Source organism: Brassica napus, chromosome C9, assembly GCF_020379485.1.
Source record: "Brassica napus cultivar Da-Ae chromosome C9, Da-Ae, whole genome shotgun sequence".
Taxonomy (NCBI): domain Eukaryota; kingdom Viridiplantae; phylum Streptophyta; class Magnoliopsida; order Brassicales; family Brassicaceae; genus Brassica; species Brassica napus.
The window spans coordinates 43,434,994-43,456,809 of NC_063452.1; the positions used below are offsets into that span (position 1 = coordinate 43,434,994).

The window sequence follows — 21,816 nt, forward strand, 5'->3', positions numbered from 1 at the left end:
CAAATTAGAAATTAGTTTTAGGTCACTTCTCAACAAAATGTATAGTCAGTATCACACTATCACTTAATCCTACCCTCACTAATTAGGCCAAGATCTCGACAAGAACTGCTACAGCGCATTAATATGTCTAATTGTCTAAACATTGTTCCTTACTTCAAGAAAAATATAGCGAATACCTTGCAATAATAAAACTATTTTTTTGAAGAAAAAATAGTTTTTCATTTTCATGGATGCCCGAAAGGGTGAAAAATATGGGGCGCCCATTGATCATCGTTAGGAAAAGAAAGAAGTAAATATATTTTTTTCTCAAAAGGCAAAGGAATACACGAACAAATATATTATTAGTATTTAATTTGACCAAGTAACAAACTCAGGAAATAAAAATATTATAATTTCCAAGGTCATTAAATAATCAAAAAGATTACGATATGACCATACATATTCGAGCAGAGTGCTACGCCACCATAATAAATACACATGCACACACGTTTATATATATATATATATATTATTATGTAGATGAAGAAGAAGAACAGAGAAGAAACAAAAAAATAACTAAAATAGTGTTTGGTTTAAATCAGAAGAGAAAATTCAGGACGGTCACGACGTTTCTCTTCTTCTTCATCATCCTCTTCCTTGTGTCTCTCTCTTGATTTTTTACCGCCGGAGATTTTTTGTTTTCTTTCTTCTTTATTTTCTGTAAATATATTCCCCGGCGGTTATAGAGGAAAAAAAAAAAAAAATGAAGGGGAGAATATCAAAGATAGGAAGCTATGCGATATCTTCCTCCATTAAAGACCATCACCAGCAACCTTGCATCTCCTGTACTACTTTCAACATCCTCGCTCCCATCTACAAACGTCTCTCTCCAAAGGTTGTCTTCCTTCTTCAAAACCAACGTCGCTTCATTCTCCTTTGTTTGTTTATGTTTTGGATGATGATGGAATGCAGGATCAAAGCATCCGTGAAAGCGATAACCGAGCGTATTGGATGGGGAGGAATCATAGAATCATTGATTGGTTATTGTACGAGAGGTCTTCCATTATATGTTTGCAGGTTCTTAATTCTCTTCCCTTGTTCTTGTTTTGACAATATTTGAATACGTTTTCTTGATTCTATGTTGATGTTTGACATTTATAGGAGTTTTGGGTAGGCAACGAAGAGCTTGTTAGTTTGTACGAGAAGAGACTTGGAGACGCTGGTTATCTCTGTTATAAGCTTGGCCGTACCAACAATCGTGGTGACGGTAAAGAGTCTTTCTCTCTATCTTATTGTTATTGCCTCTCTGTTCATGGATATGAATCAAAACAAAACATGTGTTCTTGGTGGAATAGGTTTGCTTACGGCTGTTCATAAGGACTACTTTAGAGTTGTGAACTCGAGGGACTTGCTTTTCAACGATTGTGGTGACCGAGTTGCGCAGTTGCTACATGTAGAATTAGTGCCTCCTTACTCTCAGTATGAGTCTCATCAACAAGTTTTGATCGTCAACACTCATTTGTTGTTTCCTCATGATTCAACACTCTCTATAGTAAGATTGCAGCAGGTAGACATATTTCAATTTTTTTAAACCAAAACTCCACTATCATTGTTGTTGATAATAAGCATTTTTCATTCTTTTTTTTTTTTAATTCAAGATTATGTTTTGACAGGTATATAAGATTCTTCAGTATGTAGAATCCTATCAGAAAGAAGTTGACCTAAGCCCAATGCCTATTATGCTTTGCGGGTAACTACTAGATTTTTACATTTTCAAGTGTTACATTTAAAGAATAGTACTGAAAATTGTGTGGCAGAGATTGGAACGGAAGCAAGCGTGGACATGTCTACAAGTTCCTAAGGTCACAGGGTTTTGTGTCATCATACGACACTGCTCATCGCTACACAGACTCAGATGCTCATAAGGTCACTACTTTTGGGTATGCTGTATATTTTTTTGATGATTTATGTTGGTGATCTGATTCTGAAAAACTCTTGTTATCTTTTTTTTTTTGTTTGGCTTTTACAGTGGGTAAGCCACAGGAATCACAGGGGTAACATATGCGCTGTCGACTTCATATGGCTTCTCAATCCAAATCGGTATAGAAAGCTTCTAAAAACAAGTTGGAGTGAGGCTGTGTTTGGCATGTTCAGGGTAAAAGACTCTCCTCAATCTTTTCTCTTCGTGATTGTTTTTAGCTTTTCCCTGTAACATTTGAGTATTTTGATTTTGCAGTATCTACTGAGAAGAGCTTCCCTAACAGCTGAAGACGCTTTTGCCTTTCTGAAAACTGATAATGATGGTGACTACATTACATTCATGGGTTTCTGCGAGACTCTTCGACAGGTACATACAACCCAGTAACACATTTTAATCATTCCTCTTATTCATCTGAGTCTTCACATGAGTATTCTCTTTCTCTATGCAGCTGAACCTAACGGGTCATTGTAATGGGCTCACCACAAAGGAGATCAAAGATCTGTGGATTCAAGCTGACATTGATGGAAATGGTCTTGTAGATTACAAGGAGTTTCAGGTAAAGCTATTTAATGTAATAATATCCTGTGTGCATCTAGATATAGAAAGAGACTTAGAATGCCTTAGCTTAAAACCCTCTCAAAACACACACACATGTTGCTCACTAGCTACTGTAACTTATTGCAGCAAAGAATATGGAACCAGAACTGGTCAGAACAGAGAGATATAGAGGATGGAGAAGCGAAAGGTAGCAAAGAACAAACCGTTGGTTTCAGCGTCAAGAACGCAGTCTTGTTTCCACCTGAAGTGGAAAAAGGAAGGTGGCCAGAAAATTACTCTCTCTCGGATCACGCGAGGCTAACCGTTGTGTTTTCTCCCATAAGAATGCCTTGCTCTCAACTGGTTTCATGACAAAAGCATTAAACAATAAACCTTTACCTTCTTCCATTTTATGGATGATTTCTAGTGTATCCTTTAGAGAGCAGAATCAAAAGAAAGAAAGAAAGGACACGACACACAATGGTATTCTACATTATACACTGTACAGACATGTTTTTTTTTTTTTTTGAAAAAAGGCTTAAGTGTACAGACATGTTAACAAAAATTTGGAAGCTTTCATGTAAAAAGAAATGTTGTAGTAGAGAGATTTATGAAGCAAGCAGCTTTGCGACTCTTTTTCTTTTCCTTTTTTTTTCCCCTTTTCGAAATTAATTTTCGACTCTATTTTTTCATACCTCTATAGAGATTGTTAGCATTAGTGCATTCTGATTAATGTACACATTTTGACTGACTGGGAGATGTGTAAGTAATTCATATTCAAAATTATAAAAGAATAATAAAGTTTTCGGTACTGGACACTGATCCGATAAAACGCCTAAGTTGGCAGAAACAGAATCAACACTTTGAGCTGAGACACATATATTGAACATACAGAAGACAACACCACATGTAGAGGTTGCGATCCTACCGTCAATTCTAGGACGATGGTGTTTTACATATGGTTTTTGGAAAGATAATGATATATTCTCTGGACAAAGTTGATTCAGTACTTTTGAAAATTTTTTGAAAATTTTGATTGTCTGATGGGAGCAAAAAATGTCAGGGCTAGTCTCTCCCCTCTTCTTGCGGAAGTGGAAGTTACTTTGGACAATGAAGCGTACGAGGAACTTACTTTAGTTTCAGGTTACGTTTGCAACACACTGGATTGTTTTCAATTGGTGAAGATTGTTGGACCCAATTTCGGTCAAAACGTTAATGGGCCGCGATCAAAGTTATGGGCTTTAAGGAACTGAAGCCCATAGCAGGAAATCGAGCTCGAAAGCGAAGGAGTCGAGGTCCCGGAGATCGCGGAGTAGTACCGGAGATCGCGGAGTAGTCCCAGAGATCGCGGAGTAGTCCCGGAGATCGCGGAGCAGTTACGCAGATTACAAAGTTGACTTACTATAAAGAAAGGAGAAGAGACATGAAGAAGGACACGTTGAAAACCCTAGAGAGAGCTACACACTAACATCGACCTTGTTTCCTCCCGATCTTAGACTCTTTTCTTTACGGTTCTTGTTTGTATCACTCGATCTAGTTCAACTCATCGTATTCGATCTTATTCATCAATAAAGTCCATTTTTACCTACTGGAAACTGTTTAACATCGCTGTGTTCTAAAGATATCGTTGCCTACATCATTTATCTTCCCTAGATCAAACTCCGATCACTATCAAATACTTAGTGTAGATTTTAGGTTCTACATTTTCGCGCCAACTGTGGGGAAAATAAACGAAAAACATCTTTGCTAAGAAACCGATCTAAGTTTCCTAAGCGCGACTATGGATCCCAACCAAACCGCCGGAACCACACCCTCAAGAGTCAACGACATCGATCCAATCGGATCTGACTCGGGGACCGAAGTGACACCAACTGGGTTAACGCACTACATGAAATATAGGTATTAATAGCATAAGATTATAGCGTTCATGACAGTTCTGCTATTGTATACTAACACTTATATTTTTTATAGCGTTTGTCAATTCAAAACGCTATATTTGTTATCGCGGGAAAATAAAATATTTTAGCCGCGTTAATTTGCTAAGTATAAACCTATTAGCATTGGAGATCCAAAATTAAACGCTATTGTAAATGTAAAATATCTCAAATTTTTGTAAAAATACTTAAAGTTAATATTCTTTGATCAGACTTGATACATACCCGTCGATCTTCTTCACTTTTTATTTTTTGAAATCTTTTTTCACTGTTTCTGAAACCCTATTTTTCTTCATTGTTTCTCAAAAAAAAAAAAAAATTTTAAAAGCAATCGGTTCAGACCAGAAGAACGCTCGCTCGCTAGCCTTTTACTATTTCTGTAAATCAAAATCCTTTTCGCAAGCTATTCTGTGGTACTGTTCTTAGGTTTCGAAATCATTTTTTTCTTCTGGCGTTTTCATCGCGCTGGAGGTTTTGGAGTCAGCTCCTCACCGTCTCCAATCGTCGTCTGCTATCCTTCGCCGTCGCAGTCAGCTCCTCACCGTCTCGGAGCTTCACCGTGACCAAGCCTCTTCGTCTTGCTCTGCCGTCATCGTTGGGCTCCAGATCCGGCGAAGAGAAAGCTTCGATCCTCTCCAATGGTGGAGTGTTACGTAGTTGCAAGACAGGTCCCTGAACTTTTGCTTTTGATTTCTGATCTTTGTTTCCAGAGCAGCCCGAGTTTGAAGATGGTTTTAACGAGAATGCAGAAGGTAATTTGTAAATTACTTTGGCGAGTTATCTAAATTTTGTCTTTGCTGTTGTCACTCATAGTTGCTTGTTGAATTTTTTTTATGAAGCTTCAAGATCTAGCACCAACCATGCTGGAGCTCTGGAATTTGATGGATACACCCATAGAAGATCAGCAAGAGTATCAGCAGATTACCTGCAATATAGCTGCATCAGAACATGAAATAACTCAAGCCAATAGTCTCTCTGAAGACTTCATCCAATACGTAAGCTCTTGAGAATTTTTCATTGTTACACTGTTGTATAACAACTCTATAATCAAGCTGATAAGTTATTGGATTTTTTTTTTATGTTATGTCTGCAAACCTTAACGTGAGTTCCATTTCCATACACAGGTTGAGGCAGAAGTTGTCCGATTGGACGAAGTAGAGAACTTTTTATGAAGAAGAGATCAGAGCTAGAGGAGATATGTAGGAAAACCCACATGTTACCAGTTTCAGATAGTGCTATGGATCAGACTATAGTAGCCATAGAATCTGGTATTGCGGACACCACATTGGTCCTGGAGCATCTTGAGCCACATATATCTAAGGTCAAAGAGGAAGCTTCAAGTAGGAAAGAGATACTTGCTCAAGAAGAGATCTTGAGCAACATATTGTGGACGCCACAGTCTCTGGCTTATGATCGAAGAGGCAGAGGAAAAGACTATGTGAGGTATCTTACTTGAATCCACAACTCAATCAAAACCTCAAGGAGGTGAAGTCGTGGCTGTGGGTGAAGGAAGATGATAATCTAGGCTTAGCAAAGTGTCTTGAGGTAGAGGAAGCTATAAGGTATTCCGTGCGATGGCTCTATATGGGTCTGAGCCTAATGCGTATACCTATAGTTAATTCTATATGGAAACAGCAACGCTGAGCCTGTGGCTGAAGCTTGTGCCCAGCTGACTCAAGAGTTCTTTAAGGGTGATACTCTCTGCCGCTTGATCACTTCACTTCATTATTTGAACTTGGAGGTAATTTCAGATTCAGACAAAGCAATGCTGCAGGAGATTCATGTTAGTAGTAGTGTGGTTTGATTGCTTTTTGTTCTTTCTTTTGAGTTGTGGTGGGTAATGATAAAGATGTTTCCTTTTTCTTGCAGTGTAACGGTAGGGTGGGTGAGAACTTGAAGGAGGAGCTTGAGAACTTTAGTGTGCAGTTAGGGGAGCTGAGAAGGAATAAAGCTGAGAATGAATCGGTTTAAGGAAGTTATTGATCAGTTGTTGAGCTTGTCGTTTCAGTTTGGAGATTTTACGGATTATCTGAAGTGGTTTGGTGCAGAAGAGACTGATCTTTCGCTTCACAAGTTGGAGGAAATGCGTAGGCAATTGGCAATAAAGGATGAGCTTGATGGTGGTGAGGAGAAGAGCTTGATGCTTTTAGTTCATTTTTGATATATAGAGTTTTAATTCATGTTCTCATGTATTGACTTTGTGTGTTTTAAATTTGGAGTTTAACTCCATGTACCCCATACCCTTCACAAAAATTCCCCTTTGACCTTTTATTATAATATATTATATTTTTCATTTATTTTTAAATAGAAAAAGTGGTTAATTACGGTTGTATAATAGAGATATAAGGTATTTACAGGATCCAACCACGAAGATCCGACCCAGACCAAGCAAACCGGACAGATCCGACCCAGGTAGACCTAAACGTCATCGTTTTTGTGTATCTTCAACTCTCCTTATTTTTTTCAACTCTGGAAAACTACTCCATTTCTTTCGCGATAGAAAGGAGCCTTCAACGGCGACAGACCCTAAAATCCCCGACTCCTCCATTTTCTTCGTTTCTTCTTCTTTCTCTGTGATAATCGAGTTCGCCCATCTCCGAATTGACTTCATGCGTATTTGTAAGTGATTTATTGTGGTTGATTCTCTGTGATATGTATTTTAGGTTAAATTTTTTTTGGGAAATTGGGAAAAAATTATCAATAGACGAAACTAAAGTATTGTGCTAGTTTGTGGTATGAAATTGGGAGAGACATGGTGAAATTGTGTGATTTATGTTATGAATATGTTATGATAGAAACTATTTTGGGGATTGATTTTAGACTCCTATTTTAGATGAAATTGTGCGATTTTCATATGTTTTTCTACTGAATAAGTTGAATTGGTAAGATGCTTGTTAAATCCGAGACTATAAATTAGGGATAAAATATATATGAATCGGATATGTTTGGTTTTAATGGGAGTTAATTGATGTTGTGTTGTTGTTTGCGGTTTGCATTTAGAGTGATTTAGTGTTGTAATGTTTTGTACAGGAAAGTTATGAAGGGAAATAAAAAGGTGGCAAAGAATAAGGGAGTCCCCAATGAAAGGCGTCGTCTATCTCTTAGGCCGAGAACGACCCCAATTGCAAAAACACCAGTAATTCCTGAGGGGAGTAAGAAGAGTAAGAATAGTAAGAAGAGTACGCAAGAGAGAGAACCGAGTCACGTATCACTCTCAGTCACAGATGAGTCCGAAAGGGAGGGGTCTGAAAGTGAGGTATATATTTTGTATTCATTGTAACTGTTAGTGAAAAATGCCACTTGTAATTAGTAGTACTGCTAGACTTCTTGTATTACTAGCATTACTAGACTTCTTGTATTACTAGCATTACTAGCATTACTAACATTACTAGCATTACTAACATGTATATATGTATTTTCAGAGGAGTAAGAAGAGTACGCCAGAGAGAGAACCGAGTTACCAATCGCGCTCAATCTCAGATGAATCCGAAAGGGAGGGGTCCGAAAGTGAGGTATATATTTTGTATCATTGTTACTGTTAGTGAGAAATGATGACTTGTAATTAGTAGTACTAATAGACTTCTTGTATTACTAGCATTACTAAGTACTAGCATTACTAAGACTTCTTGTACGTATTTTCATTGCAGGAGGAAATGCAACCACCGCAACCCCTTGAGTTATACTTTAAAAGCAGTGAGTTCACGAAGATTTGCAAGATACAAACCAAGTGCTATGTGAGCGCGACAGTAAAAGTCATCAAGGAGACGCTTAAGAAGGATCAGGCCGAATGGTTCACGAGCCATTCCCAGTTTCGACATTCCTTTCACATGCCAGAGGAACCAAACCTGAAGCTCCAAGGGATGTGGATGTTACTCCTGCACACCATTTGTACTCCAGAAGATGATGTTGCATGGTTTGCGGTTAATGGTGTACCCATCCGCTATTCTATGAGGGAGCACGCCCTCATCTCTGGCTTAGACTGCACTGAGTATCCGAGAAAATATAAGAAGATCGGGGGTCATGAGTTCGTGAATTACTACTTCCATGACATAGAGAAGATCACCATCACTGATGTGAAGCAGAAGCTGTTGTCTATGCCGGATTGTCCAGATAAATTGAAGATGGCTGTCTTGTTTTTCCTTGGTACTATTATCAGAGGAAAGCCAAGGTATGAGGGAAATTTAGACTCCTTCATATTGAGGATGGTGGATGATTTGGATGCTTGCAAAACATTTCCCTGGAGTCGTCTAACATTTGAAGATTCAATAAGGGAGATTAAGCGTGTGATGAACCATTTAAAGGGAGAAGTGACAAAAGATGCAGTCTCCTTTCCTGGTTTCATAGTCCCCTTAGAGGTAAGCATATAATTTAGTAAAAGTTTTAGTTGTTAAATAATTGAAAATCTGACATGTATGTGACACTGGATTCTATAGGTTCTGGCTTTTGAGTGTATTCCTGCTCTGGGGAAAGAGTTTAGAATCTATCAAAAGAATCCTTGTGCGGACTGTCCAAGGATGTGCAAGAGCCGGTTTACAAAGACCAGTGTGAGGGGCTATCCTTTGGAAGACATATACCGAGCGCTTGGAGACAAAAAGGTACATGTTTACAGTTATAGTAGAAGCTAGTAGAACATAAAATTTAATTAGTGTTATTTTTTTTTCCAGACTATTCACAGTGTGTTGGAACCAAATATTGGTGAGGAAATGTTGTTGGCTCGTATCATTGACTTGGAACGAGAGTATGACCGTCAGGGCAGCCCAAGCGAGACTTGGAACCACTGGTTAACTGTGAAGCAGAAGAGTATTTGGTGGGAAGAGCTGTATGATTTAGATCAAGCTGCACGAGTGTTTACAAAAAAGAAGGACAAAGAAAAGGTGACGTTAGCAGAAGCATCATCCTCTGATTCGAGCTTGCAAGGTCTGGAAGAGAGGCTTTTGGATTTCATGGGAGAAGCATTTGTTGGACTTAACTTTACGGTGGAGACAAAGCTGGAGGCTGTTGATTTGAGGCTGGGTGGAATTGAAATGAACCAGCGGCTGTTGAGATGCAGGGCTAAACAAATAGAAAAAAGGCTAACATCTATCGAGAATAAGGTGAGTGAGAAGCCGAATCGTGGTGAAGACATGGATTTTGGACAGTGCGATGGTACGGATTTTGGACAGTGGGATGGGAAGGAAAAAGATGATGCTGAGGAAGAAGAGAAGGAGAAGAGTGGCAAAGAGAAGGAGAAGAGTGGAGAGGTTGATAAAGATAAGGAAAACAGCGAGACTGATGAGGAAAATGGTAGTGAGCGAGAGTTGAACGAACTGAAGGAGAGATGTAGAGTACAGGCTGATGAACTATGGAAGGAAGTAGAGGCAGCTGAGGCTGAAGAGGATCAAGCAAATGACGAAAGGAAAGAGGCTGCAACCAATGAGGAAAGCATTGAGAATAATGAGGATGATGAGAAAGTGGAGGCATCTGAGTCTCCAAACAGTGAGCCTCGTTTTGAGTCTCCGATCAATGAGCCTCGGGTTGAGGCAGATAAAACTCCAACACCACCATCTGGTGGTAGGACTAAGGAAATGGCTGCGAGGAGAGTAGTTCATTCACCACCAAATACGTGGCCAGTAGTGGTGGAAGCCAAGGAAAAAGCTATTGAGAAAGCTGTGGAGTTAGAGAAAAAAACTAGTGAGGAAGTTGTGGAGGCAGAGGAAAAAACTAGTGAGAAAGCTGTGGAGGCAGAGGAAAAAACTAGTGAGACAGTTGTGGAGGCAGAGGAAAAAACTAGTGAGAAAGCTGTGGAGGCAGAGGAAAAAACTAGTGAGAAAGTTGTGGAAAGGATGGATGGGACCAAGGAAGCTACGAGGCCTAGGATCAGACATAGATGCAAGGAGAAGATAATGACGTCTGGCAAACCGACTCCTAAGAGGAGGGGCAGACCAAGGAGGAGTATTGCTGATGCTGCACCAAAGAAGAGTGATTGCACACCACATGCATCTAAGGGAAGAGGGAAGAGGAAGTGTGAACCATCACAGTGGGTGCAGACTCCTTTCACGAGGGGGAAGAAGCCTAAAACAAAGGCTTAGCCTAGGAGAAGCCTTATGTATTTAAGATGTTAATTTAAGTATTTTGGATGTTTAAAACTTGGTAGGAGAATGCTTTATGTTTCGATGTTTAAAACTTGTAATGCTTTTGAATGTTGGTATGTTGCAAAAGATAGGTTTGGAAAACTATATTTACAGATGTTACTATGGCAAAAAATGAATTAGTTGGATAACTGGATTTCCTGGGGGATTATTGAGACCAAACCAAAATATGTAAACATGTAAAATGCCAAAAAATAGCAAAAACGGAAAACACATGTAAAATGCGAAAATATTTAATATTTAAAAAAGTAAACACATGTAAAATGTGCAGCCGCCATATTTATATTTAGTATTATTTTAACACTTAGTAATACACGGTAATCTTCAAGGTATCAGTAATACTACTATCCACATAGTAATACTTTGGCAATTTTGACGTTTATCTAGTTAAACTATCACACAATGGAAGATTTCGTAGTAAAACCAATGATTTTACGCCATAACTATCATTAAGAAGGACATTTACATAAATAAGTTACCAGAAATACGTACTTTGTTTGATGCTCCTTACTCTACTTGAACCATTCACACACTAACATTGAAAGTTAAGGAAGTTTTTTGAGAAACTGATAAGCTTTTCTTAAACTATTGAAAACATGCATCAAAAATAGTTTGAATCTACGTAGTTATCATATACACGGTCTATGCATTGAAAATAATCATTGAAAATAGTCTGAATCTACGTAGTTCTCATATACATGGACTATATATAATGGTTTAAATAACACATAATAATACAAGTAATTCTCAGTAGTCCAAATAACACATAATAACACCAGTAATTCTCAGTAATTCAAATAACACATAATAATACCAGTACATCCTAGTAGTCCAAATAACACATAATAATACCAGTATATCCTAGTAGTCCAAATAACACATAATAATACCAGTACATCCTAGTAGTCCAAATAAGACATAATAATAAATTTCAACAATCAAACACCTGAACCCGAACCACTTCCACATTCAAAATATGCTGCAAGACCTTCTCCTCTGGCTCTGCCCGTGCCTCTGCCACTCCCTCTACCACTCCCTTTGCCTCTTTTTCCTCTTCCACGAGATTCTCCTACTGATGGAAACCTTGTTTGTTGTGGTTTTCCTTTCTTGACTTCCAAATCCGGAGGAAGTATTTTCTTTGCTCTAACTTCTTCTGGTATAACCCAATCAGACATATGAGGAACAAGATATATTGTCCTGTGATAAGCCAAAGCCCATTGCTCTACCAAATAGTACTTAGAACAATACTCAGATAGATGAAGTTCTTTTCCTGCTTTATGTGTCATGAATGTGGCAGCCGCGACTGCATGCACACATGGGTATTTGTCTTTATCAAATTGCTCACAGCTACAAGTGTATATAGCCATATCAACGGTATAAACCTTCCCGTCAGCACCTTGCACACTGTACTCAAGATGGAAGCTGTTTAACTCTTTAACTGTGAGAAACCCTCCTTCAACACATCTTTTAGACATTTCCTCTTCCACAATAGGCACAAGCTTCAGGTTGTATGGTACTTCAGCTGCCTTCTTCCTATACTTGTTAAACCATTCAGGCATTTTTGCAATGATTACATCAAACATTGGCAGTAAGGTGTACATTCTCGCTCCCCTAATAACACCATTAAAAGATTCTACTGAATTGGTGGTGTCGACATTATATCTATCTCCTTTAAAGTAACATCTAGCCCATTTCTTCTCTTCAACACTTTTGTAAAGATACGCCGCTGCACTTGGATACTTCCTGCGAAAAGCATGATAAAGGTACTGGAACTCAGCCACTGTATAAGCATGTGCGCATTCTCTAAACTTGAACGCACAAGTATCTTTGTTGTTATGGACGTGGCCTTTAACATTCTGAGATAAATGCCATATACAATACCCATGTTCGGCCTCAGGGAACACTAGACGTACTGCCTTGATTAAGCTTCTGTTTCTATCTGAAAGAAACACCAATCTGGGGACATCAGTTATCGCTAATTTCAACTGTTCCATAAACCATATCCAACTTTGATCATTCTCACCATCTGCTACACCAAATGCAATTGGGTAGTGGTGATGATCGGGATCTTGAGCTGTCGCAACAAGGAGAACTCCACCATAAACATTCTTGAGGTGTGTTACATCCACAATGAGGACTTTCCTCATTGCACGGAACCCTTCTACGCTAGCTCCAAGTGCAAAAAACAGATATTTAAATCTTTGGTGCTCATCCACTTCTACAAGTGTTCTTGTGGCAATATTGGTTTGTTCCAGCATGTGCATATAACAGTGTAGTAAAGTAAAACTCTCTTCTGGACTCCCTCGCACTTCATTTGCAGCTTCTCTTTTTCCTCTCCATGCGGCGGTGTATGATACTTTCACACCAACTTTGCGATGAACCAAATCGATCAGAACTTTGGGAACTGGTGTGTCAAATGTACCAGGATAATCTTGAGCCAAAACAGATGCAACGATTTGTTTTGTGCCTTTCCTTCTATCACGCAGTGTTCTAGTAGTAACAATAGAACATGTATGTTGCTTGATATAACTTCTAACCGTCCAGAGATCTGAATTCTCTAACTTTGCAACTCGCACAAACCACTTGCAACCTTCTTTGGCTCCTCGACATTTAATCACAAATCTCTTAGTATCCGACTTCTTTATATCAAACTCAAAACATTTTTGATGTGAAGCTTTCTGAATATGAACTTTTGCTGCCTCCTTGGTGGTAAATTCTTGACCTAGAACCATATCCACACCATCATCCCATGGCTCATAGTTAGCTGCTGGTCTTACTTCTGTATCTTTAAACTCATTGCCATCTTTTCCGTTGCCATTCTCATGCATCTCAATGTCTTGGTGATAAGTGAGCACACCACCAAAATCGTCATTATCATTTGCATCATTCTCAGTACCATCTTCATCACCAGCCTCTCTTGTAACGACAAAACATGTATGCTGCTTGAAATAACTTCTAACCGACCAAATATCTGAATTCTTCACCATTGCAACTCGCACAAACCACTTGCACCCATCTTTGGCTCCTCGGCATTTAACCACAAATCTCTTAGTATCCGACTTAATTATATCAAACTCAAAACAATTTTGATATGACGCGGTTTGAATAAGAACTTTTGCTGCCTCCTTGGTTAAAAATTCTTGACCTATAACCAAATCCATACCATCATCCCGTGTCTGATTGACACCATCATGCATCTCAATGTCTTCGTCAAAAGTGAGCACACCACCATTACCATCTTCATCGCCAGCCTCTATAGTCTCTCTATCAGATATACCAACATAGGCATCAGTTTCATCATTCTCAGTACCATCCTCATCACCAGCCTCTATAGCCTCTCTATCAGAGAGACCGACATAGCCATCAATTTCATCATCCTCTTCTGAAAATTTCACTTCTTCATTGATGAACTCCACATGTAGAACACTTCTACACTTCTCATGGTTTACTTGCAGTAGATAACCAAAGAATTCGTCATCATTCCGGATGTATGATGGCTTGTACGAATACAATACCATTGGAAAGTAACTAATCTTCACTTTCACCTTAGATTCATCTACCTTTATCTTTCTGCAAATACACTAAACCAAACCAGAGTAAGTGATCTCCTCCATTGACTTCCTAAACAAAATCGTGTGAATTTCATCTTCTCCTTCACCATCTCCTGAGATCCATTTTATTTCAGCCCCATCTTTCATATAATATCCCCCATAATCAAAACAAATGAATGTGCACTGCGGATTTTGCATTTTCTTGAGATAAAATAGAATACCATTAGTATTATCATTATTAGAGTAATTCCAGTAACTCTAGTAATTCAAATAAATTCTAGTAAAACTATTTTGCCTTAGTAATGCGTAGTTCTCCTAGTAATACCCAGAACTTGTTCTTCCACAAACTAATCTGTTTTTAGGACGTTGTTGTTAGGATTTTACATTACCCATGATGTATAATTTATCTTAAATGAAATTACACACAAAAACTCATCAAAACATAGATAACATATACCCAAAAATCTATAAAAACAGTTTTCAAAATCTTTTTCAATCTCTCATTATTTTCATTGGATCTGCTGTTTTTACACTACCCGAGCTATACACATGTTTTTAATAACATTTCAGCAAAAAAAATCATAAAAAACGGACGTAAATTATACTTATAATCTCTTACCACAGTTTTTAAATTCGTTTTTAAACTTTCTAATTATCATCAGAATGAATATCTCCATGATATACAGGACATTTTAAGGGTGATTTTACAAAAAAAATCACCTAAAACGAACAATAATTACCTTCTTTATGAGCTTCCAAAATCACCAATGGAAGATGAAGAGGAGGAGAGAGTACGAGGAAGAAGAAAAACATGTGGACCAACGAATTTTGATTGGTTAAGGTTAGGATGTGGGCCATGTAGGTAGTTGAATTGTGGTTGGTTTTTAATTGATGAATAAATGGACAAAATCTAGTTTAGGGAGTGCAACAATAAAGGGGTGGGATAAATAGGGTTGGGGTAATAAGCTTGAGTTCAGGAGGGTATGAGGTATATGGAGTCAATCTCCTTTAAATTTCTAATGGAAAACTATAGAAAACTATATCATATCCAAATTATATTTATTAATGATTTACTTGTGTTTTATTAGAGTGAATTATATTTATTAATGATTTTAAAAGCAATAATTAATAAATAAATTTTGAGTAAGCTCTAAATTTTTAATATCTCATCATAAAGTCTAAAGATAACATAAAAATAAAAATGATAAAAAGAAAATCCAACACTAATAATAAATTAGAACAAAAAAAACATTTTTACCTTAAATTTTAAACCCTAAACATGCCCTAAACCCTAACTACATATCTCAAACCCTATATCTTAAATTCCATTTTATACATAAATCTTCAATTAAACATTTTAATCAAAACACTCAGATTATATATCATACAGAAATATCCAACTTTAAACATTATAATACAAACCCTACATATACCCCTAGCCCTACTTATAACTCCAAACCCTATATCATATTCCAAACTCTATACAAAAAGTATTGAATCTTAACATTTTAAATTTATAACACTTATTTATACTAAATTATGAAATTATACAAACTAGAAAATATAAATAAAATCAGTATATTCATAATATAACTTCAATCCCTAAACTCCAAACCACATACCTCATATTGACCTATATCACATAAAACATTAAATCTTAATTTTTAATCAATCACACAAATTGAAAATTTAAATACAAAATACAAATTAAAAGTTTTAAATTATGATATCAAATTATTTAAAGTTTAAATAATTTTACAATAATTATAAATAAAAAGGAAGATAATTTGTACTGGTTTTTTCTGAGCCATTGATTGATTTTTAAATCAAAGGTCCAAAATTAATCTCATATCTATCTTTACCTTTGTTTTCTATTGGTTTGGCGTGGATCACCATCTGCACCGTTATATCATACCGAATCAACGCTTGAGATTTGTTTTCTTTTTTTTTCCAATTATTTTCTGAGAACAGATCGTGTGAGAGAGAAAGACGCGATTTGAGTAAAAAAAAAAGAGAAAGAGAGAGAGGCTCGACGCCCTAACAAACCTCGGCCTCCTTCTCTTCTTCTTCCTCGTCGGCCTCGAGATTGATCTGAAATCTCTCCGCCGCACCAGCCAAAAAGTGATTTCCATCGCAGCCGCCAGAATCCTCCTCCCTTTCGCGATGGGCGTCATCACCTCAAGTTTCTTCACCGGAATCTGTATCTTCACCACCACCACCACAACCCCCACCACCACCATCGCTCCCATCCACCATCGCTTCTCAGATCCGTCTTCACCGGAGTTGCCACCACCACCGTCACGCTCGTCATAACCACCACTCAGCTCTCTGTCTCTCACTTTCTGTTTCTTGTTCTCTCTACATTGAGAAAGAAGCATGAGGCGCTCACCAGTGGCAGTTCTTTTACCAAATCTAAAAGCATTGCTTCAGGTTACCAAGTTTTAGCTTATTGTTTTGTAAATGAGGATTTGGATTCTCTCTGGCTAATGGTTAGTTTGGAATGGCAGGTCTGGTGTTTTTGCTGGTAAATCTGTTGGAGCTTAAGTGATTGTTGTTATTTCTCTGCCTAAACAGACGCATTTTTGCGTTGCGCGTTTCCAGGGATAGAGAACAGTTTATCAAAGGATTTGGCTGTGGCTCTAAATGACTCAGAATCCCCTAGGTTTATACATTAACCCTTATTTCTATAATTGAGAAGCAAAGCTCGATGCTTTTGGTGTATGTGTTGAAACTTCTTCTTGTGGTACAGTGGTGAATTTTTTAAGCCTAGGTTATCTGACAAGGCGAAGGTACTAATGAATCTGACATGAGTTGTGTTCCAAAGTTTTGAATTTGGAGTTGTCGTATGAATGGCTTACGTTTCTTATTTTTCTTTGGTGGTAGCTTCATGGAGAGCTTGATACTGGAAGAAGACAGAGGCTAAGTCCTTTGGTGCTTTCTTATACCTTTGGTGATACTGGAAGAAGACAGATGGAGTTGGTTCAGAAGCTAGGGAAGAGAGATAGATGAGAAGCTTGAGGGTGGTGGAAGAGCAGAGATGTTAAGGATGATTATGAAGGGTTATTAGTGGTAGATTGATAGTATGTTTGATAGGTTTTGATGGTTTGTGTAAAGAGAAAAATGTTTTATGGTTTTGTAAACATGTAAATATTTATTAGTTTTTACAAATATTCGAAATATATATTACATTAAAAATCAATTCATAATTATTTTTAATAAATTTCTGATTAATTAAAATACAAATTAATAACACAATTGTATAACAAACTGTTATAGATAAAATCAAATTAATGAGTTTTAATAACATTTATATCATGTTATTATAAATATTAACAATTGCATAGATAATAACGCTATCATTATTAACTTAACTATAGCATACAACAGATCCGCTATCAAAAGGGTAGGACATACGATAACGGGCGCTGTGAGAGCGTTTTAGGAAACGCTATTAAAACAGACTAATAGCGTTTATCGCCAGCTATTAATGCCCACATTTCCTGTAGTGACGGGAGCCAATGACGCGACCGGAACAACCCTGACGCGACCGGAACAACCCGATCGCGACTTCAAGTCAAGATCGATCTCTTCCGATCAATCAGACATTGATCCCAGAACGAGTCGGAGCTCGAGTCTGGAACCGTCCCGGGGACAGACAATCCGCCGATGACCTGACCCGATCTCAATCAAGACCAATTTCGCCGACCCCTCTAGCACAAACTCGAGAAGAAATGACCGAACTTCGAGGAATGCTCTCATCTCTGATCGACGAAATACGTAACCAAATGGTCGCCAATCAAACCATCACTAACCGACTAGACCAGGCTGAGAGGGAACTCGCAGAGTAACGATCTGCAAACATTCGAGAAAGAAATCAAACGCCCCTCGATCCATTAAAAGCGACGTCGAACCCACAAAGCACCGGTCTGTTTGGTACTCCAGAGATCCCAAGCGCTCGATCCCGACGCTACACGGGAGAAAACTCAGAACGACCCCCACCGCAGGGAATGACCCACCAAAGCTTAAGCTACAGTGGATTGGACGAAATTGACACCGGGCTCCAACGCCCACAAAGCACTCCGATCCAATTCAAGAACGGATCAACGAAAAGACAGGGAGAACTGAGAACACGGATCCCGCCGTCGAACCATTCGATCCCCGAAAATCAAAATCCATCCGCCACGAGGACCTTCCATCAAGTGGGATTCGATAACTCAACAAAACAAGCTCGGAGGCATGATCTTCGCGGTCCCGTCAATATCGATCCCCAAAGGGAAGACCTAGGGATCCCGAATGAAACCGGAGCGTTTCAGAATTATATCGAGAGGAACGATGCCGAGCTCATAAGGATACATGCGATCGTGCATATGGCAACAAGCTCTGCCCCATATATCTACATGGACATCGAGGAAACCAGAAGGACTCCATTTACAAACAGAATCGCCAGCGTCAGGCTGCATCACGTCGGGAAGTTAAAATTACCCGAATATGCAGGAAACACAGACCCAAAGGCCCACGTACGAGCCTTCTGTTTGGAAATATCGAGAGCACACCTCACCGACGACGAAAAAGAGGCCGGTTAATGCCGCTTCTTCGCCGAGAACCTCACGGGGGCCGCCCTCGAATGGTTCGCTGGACTAGAAGAAAAATCGATTGACAATTTCACTCAGTTGGTATCTACGTTCCTCAAACAATATTCAGTCTTCATAGAGACAAGAGTTACCGAAGCAGATCTTTGGAATCTCAAGCAAGCACCTTTCGAGCCGTTGAGAGTGTACATAAACAAGTTCCGAGAAATCAAGGCCAAGATTTCGCATCCGAACGAGGTCGTCGCCCTAGCAGCATTGAAGAATGGCGCCTGGTGCTCATCCAAATTCAGAGAAGAACTAGCAGTACGGGCACCTATCTCGTTGGATGACGCCCTACACCGAGCCTCTTACTTCGCCACCCATGAAGAGGAGGTCGCAGCCTTAAAAGAACAGTATAGCGCGAACAAGAATAATGCGGCTAAAAAGCCTACTGCTCCTAAGGAGCCGGCTACCAAAGGACAACATTCCTATGCAATAAACAACTCACCGCAAAAGTCTTCGACATACGACCTCAGCAAATATTGTACCTTCCATGACCGCAAAGGCCATTCGACCGAAGAATGTCGAGCCGCGCTTTGCAGTCAGAACGAAAATAAGAAAACCACTGAAGAAACCGGAGAGGAAGAGGAAGAGCCAGTAACTCCAAATTCCAGCCGAAAAATCAAAGCCTCGACAAACAAAAGAGGCAGGGAGACCGAGCAGAAATCACCGAGCTCCCCACCCCCAGCTCTGAAGAAAAGAGTCGACATGATTTCGTGGGACATCACGCAACCGACGAAATCAGGAGTCAGACCGAAGGGAAGATACACTTCGAGATCACGGTAGTGATCTGCACATTAGAAAACCCTGATGAAGCTACTCCTTCTCCCATCATCGTTCAGTACAACCCAAATATGAAGCCTCCTTGCGGAAAAATACCTAACTTCAAGCGAAAGAACAAGATGACCAAAATTCGCAAGCTACTGGAAAAACCGATTGCCCTATTCAGAAAAAGACAGAATGCAGACCCTTAATCACAATCTGTCTGGGGGGGAGGGGGGCAGAGACACTACCGACCAGCACTGACTAAAAAATAGAATTTTCGGGCCCACGACAAAGGCAAAAAATGAATCAACTTCATTTACCGAGGCTCCAAGTTCTGCAATTCGGTCAACTCAATCAAAGCGTACCAACGGAGAGCTGAAAACAACGTAGGAGTGAGAAAGCCCCTCCCTATCAGGTCCCGATTATGAAATCACCTTCGACGAAAACGAGACCGCAAGTCTCGATAAACCACACGACGACGCTCTCGTGATACGACTCGACGTCGGCGGTTGCGAACTATCTCGAGTAATGATCGACATCGGAAGCTCGGCTGATGTCTTTTTCTACAACGCGTTCAAAAGAATAGGATTCACCACTCCTAAAACAAGAACGAACACCCCTCATCGGGTTTGCAGGGGAAACCACCTATTCCCTCGGATCGATCGAACTCGCGGTAACCGCCGGAGAAATTAGGAAAATCGTAGAATTCATCGTGAAAGACAGTCCAGCCCCGTTCAACGCAATCCTTGGGAGACCTTGGCTATATAGCATGAAGGCAGTTCCTTCAACATATCACCAATGCCTGAAATTTCCAACCCTGAAAGGAGTCAAGACTATCAGAGGAAGTCAGAAGAGCTCCAGAACATGCTACCTCGCAAGCTTCAAAAACATCGAGCAACACCCCTAGTCAAGCGACCAAAACCAACAACAAACGTACCGATGTACACCAACCACCGACCAACAGACCCTGTCTCAGGGAAAACAATCGAACTACGTTATGACTTGATCCCTCGACGAGGGTACGTAGGCAACTCATGACACGAGTCTAGTCACCCTCCAACCACAAAACTCAGAATGAGCATATCGCAACACCCGAGGAACAACGGCACGACAATATTAAACTGCCTTCTTTTTACAAATCTATAACGAAACAAAATCCGACATATTAATAAATATAGCTCTTTGATATCGCAGTTCGAGCATATCAGATTTCCTACATCTACAACCGCAAAACTATAACGGTTGACCGAAAACCGAGACCCTGATCAAGTCTTTGGTTGCGGCCAACTCCGCCAATGAGCGCGGCAAAACTATCTAACAAAACCTTTTGTTACAACAAAACCATCGATGAAAGTATCTACAACAAATCGACTCATGGCCCAAAAGATCGGCCTCGCATAAACACAAAAACCAAATAATAACAGCAAACAAACCGGGACTCACGACCCCCTCTTTATTAAATAATAATAAATAAAGCAACAAAAAGCAAAAAGGGAAAACAGAAACAGAAAAACCCTAAAGCTACTCTTCGATGCCAAATTCGCCATCCTCGAACTGACCACCCGAGCACTTCGTCACATCGTCCGCCGCAGAGGGAACCTTAGCAAAGAAATCCTCTGGTAGATCCTCCGAAATCTGAGGCAGATCAAGCTTCCCAACGGAGAAATCCGAAACCACTATCACATCGAGCTCGGACCCGAGCTCGACCTCCTTCGTTCGAAGTCGCAGCAACTCATCCGAAGCCAGAAGATTGTTATTCATGATTTCCTTCAACAGATCTATTTTCGCCATGACCTCCCTAAGACGAGCTTCACAATCAGTTGCGACCTTCTTCTTCTCCCACTTCTCCTTCAGAGATACCAACACGTCCAAATAGCTATCCGCCCGAGCCTTTTTAGTGTCATAAGTCGCGCGACAAAGGTCATCAGAGAACTTATTAGCAGAATATTCAATCTTCGTTTCCAAAAAGGAAACTTGCTCGAGGGCCGATTTCCTCTCGTTACTCACAACCCGCAGACGAGCTTCGAGCGAAGCAGCCTGATTCCCCAATTTCTTAGCGGCGGCCAGTTGAGCGGTATTGGCATCTCGATCTTGAGCCATCTTCAGACCAAGCTTCAGCTCTCGAACAACCTTCTTTATCTCGTAAAGCTCGTCAGAGCGCGGGACGTCCTGCATGCGCTTTTCCAAAGTCGCCGCGAACTCGTTATTAGCCTCCATGGCCTGAAACATAGCAAATCAGCACAGACAAAACGAACCAAAAATTCAACAAGGATCGAGTGTCAAAAAGAACGACCTTAGCATGAGCCAAAACCA

At 39.6% G+C, this 21,816-nt stretch overlaps 3 protein-coding genes and 1 long non-coding RNA gene across 7 annotated transcripts; 3 read left to right on the plus strand and 1 right to left on the minus strand.

The window, feature by feature from the left end:
- The first annotated feature begins 527 nt into the window (after positions 1-527).
- Positions 528-11,093, plus strand: LOC106364806 (uncharacterized calcium-binding protein At1g02270-like). Of its 3 annotated transcripts, XM_013804305.3 has the most exons (13): positions 528-874; positions 952-1,056; positions 1,141-1,246; positions 1,335-1,546; positions 1,653-1,729; positions 1,797-1,905; positions 2,009-2,134; positions 2,216-2,326; positions 2,409-2,516; positions 2,645-5,183; positions 5,271-5,426; positions 5,556-6,172; positions 6,301-6,728. In XM_013804305.3, the coding sequence occupies exons 1-10, from the start codon at positions 743-745 to the stop codon at positions 2,867-2,869; spliced, it is 1,311 nt and encodes a 436-aa protein (XP_013659759.1). In that variant the 5' UTR covers positions 528-742; the 3' UTR covers positions 2,870-5,183; positions 5,271-5,426; positions 5,556-6,172; positions 6,301-6,728. The 3 variants fall into 3 exon arrangements, with proteins under 3 accessions (XP_013659759.1, XP_048624706.1, XP_048624705.1); XM_048768749.1 differs by lacking the exons at positions 528-874; positions 952-1,056; positions 1,141-1,246; ... (4 more) ...; positions 2,216-2,326; positions 2,409-2,516 and having other exon boundaries at positions 4,451-5,183; positions 5,556-6,214; positions 6,301-11,093; XM_048768748.1 differs by lacking the exons at positions 528-874; positions 952-1,056; positions 1,141-1,246; ... (4 more) ...; positions 2,216-2,326; positions 2,409-2,516 and having other exon boundaries at positions 4,462-5,183; positions 6,301-11,093.
- Positions 11,094-11,497: 404 nt separating this feature from the next.
- LOC125592673 (protein FAR1-RELATED SEQUENCE 5-like) lies at positions 11,498-14,077 on the minus strand. Its single transcript, XM_048768020.1, has one exon. The coding sequence runs from the start codon at positions 14,075-14,077 to the stop codon at positions 11,498-11,500; it is 2,580 nt and encodes an 859-aa protein (XP_048623977.1).
- Positions 14,078-15,748: 1,671 nt separating this feature from the next.
- On the plus strand, positions 15,749-17,330 carry LOC125592978. Of its 2 annotated transcripts, XR_007328833.1 has the most exons (4): positions 15,749-16,540; positions 16,618-16,772; positions 16,860-16,899; positions 16,994-17,330. It is a non-coding gene; the product is annotated as an uncharacterized LOC125592978 (long non-coding RNA). The 2 variants fall into 2 exon arrangements; XR_007328832.1 differs by having other exon boundaries at positions 15,750-16,540; positions 16,618-16,899.
- A 787-nt stretch (positions 17,331-18,117) lies between these two features.
- LOC106363389 lies at positions 18,118-19,524 on the plus strand. The gene is made up of 2 exons (XM_013803135.1): positions 18,118-18,688; positions 18,812-19,524. The coding sequence occupies exons 1-2, from the start codon at positions 18,118-18,120 to the stop codon at positions 19,522-19,524; spliced, it is 1,284 nt and encodes a 427-aa protein (XP_013658589.1).
- The last annotated feature ends 2,292 nt before the right edge of the window (positions 19,525-21,816 follow it).

Excerpts from the sequence above, each read along its gene's own strand:
- LOC106363389 (XM_013803135.1), top strand. The coding sequence starts at position 18,118 with ATGACCCACCAAAGCTTAAGCTACAGTGGATTGGACGAAATTGACACC. Across the intron at positions 18,689-18,811 it reads CGACGACGAAAAAGAGGCCG|TCTTCATAGAGACAAGAGTT; the intron begins GTTAATGCCGCT and ends AACAATATTCAG.
- LOC125592673 (XM_048768020.1), bottom strand. The coding sequence starts at position 14,077 with ATGGTATTGTATTCGTACAAGCCATCATACATCCGGAATGATGACGAA.
- LOC106364806 (XM_048768749.1), top strand. The coding sequence starts at position 9,135 with ATGTTGTTGGCTCGTATCATTGACTTGGAACGAGAGTATGACCGTCAG.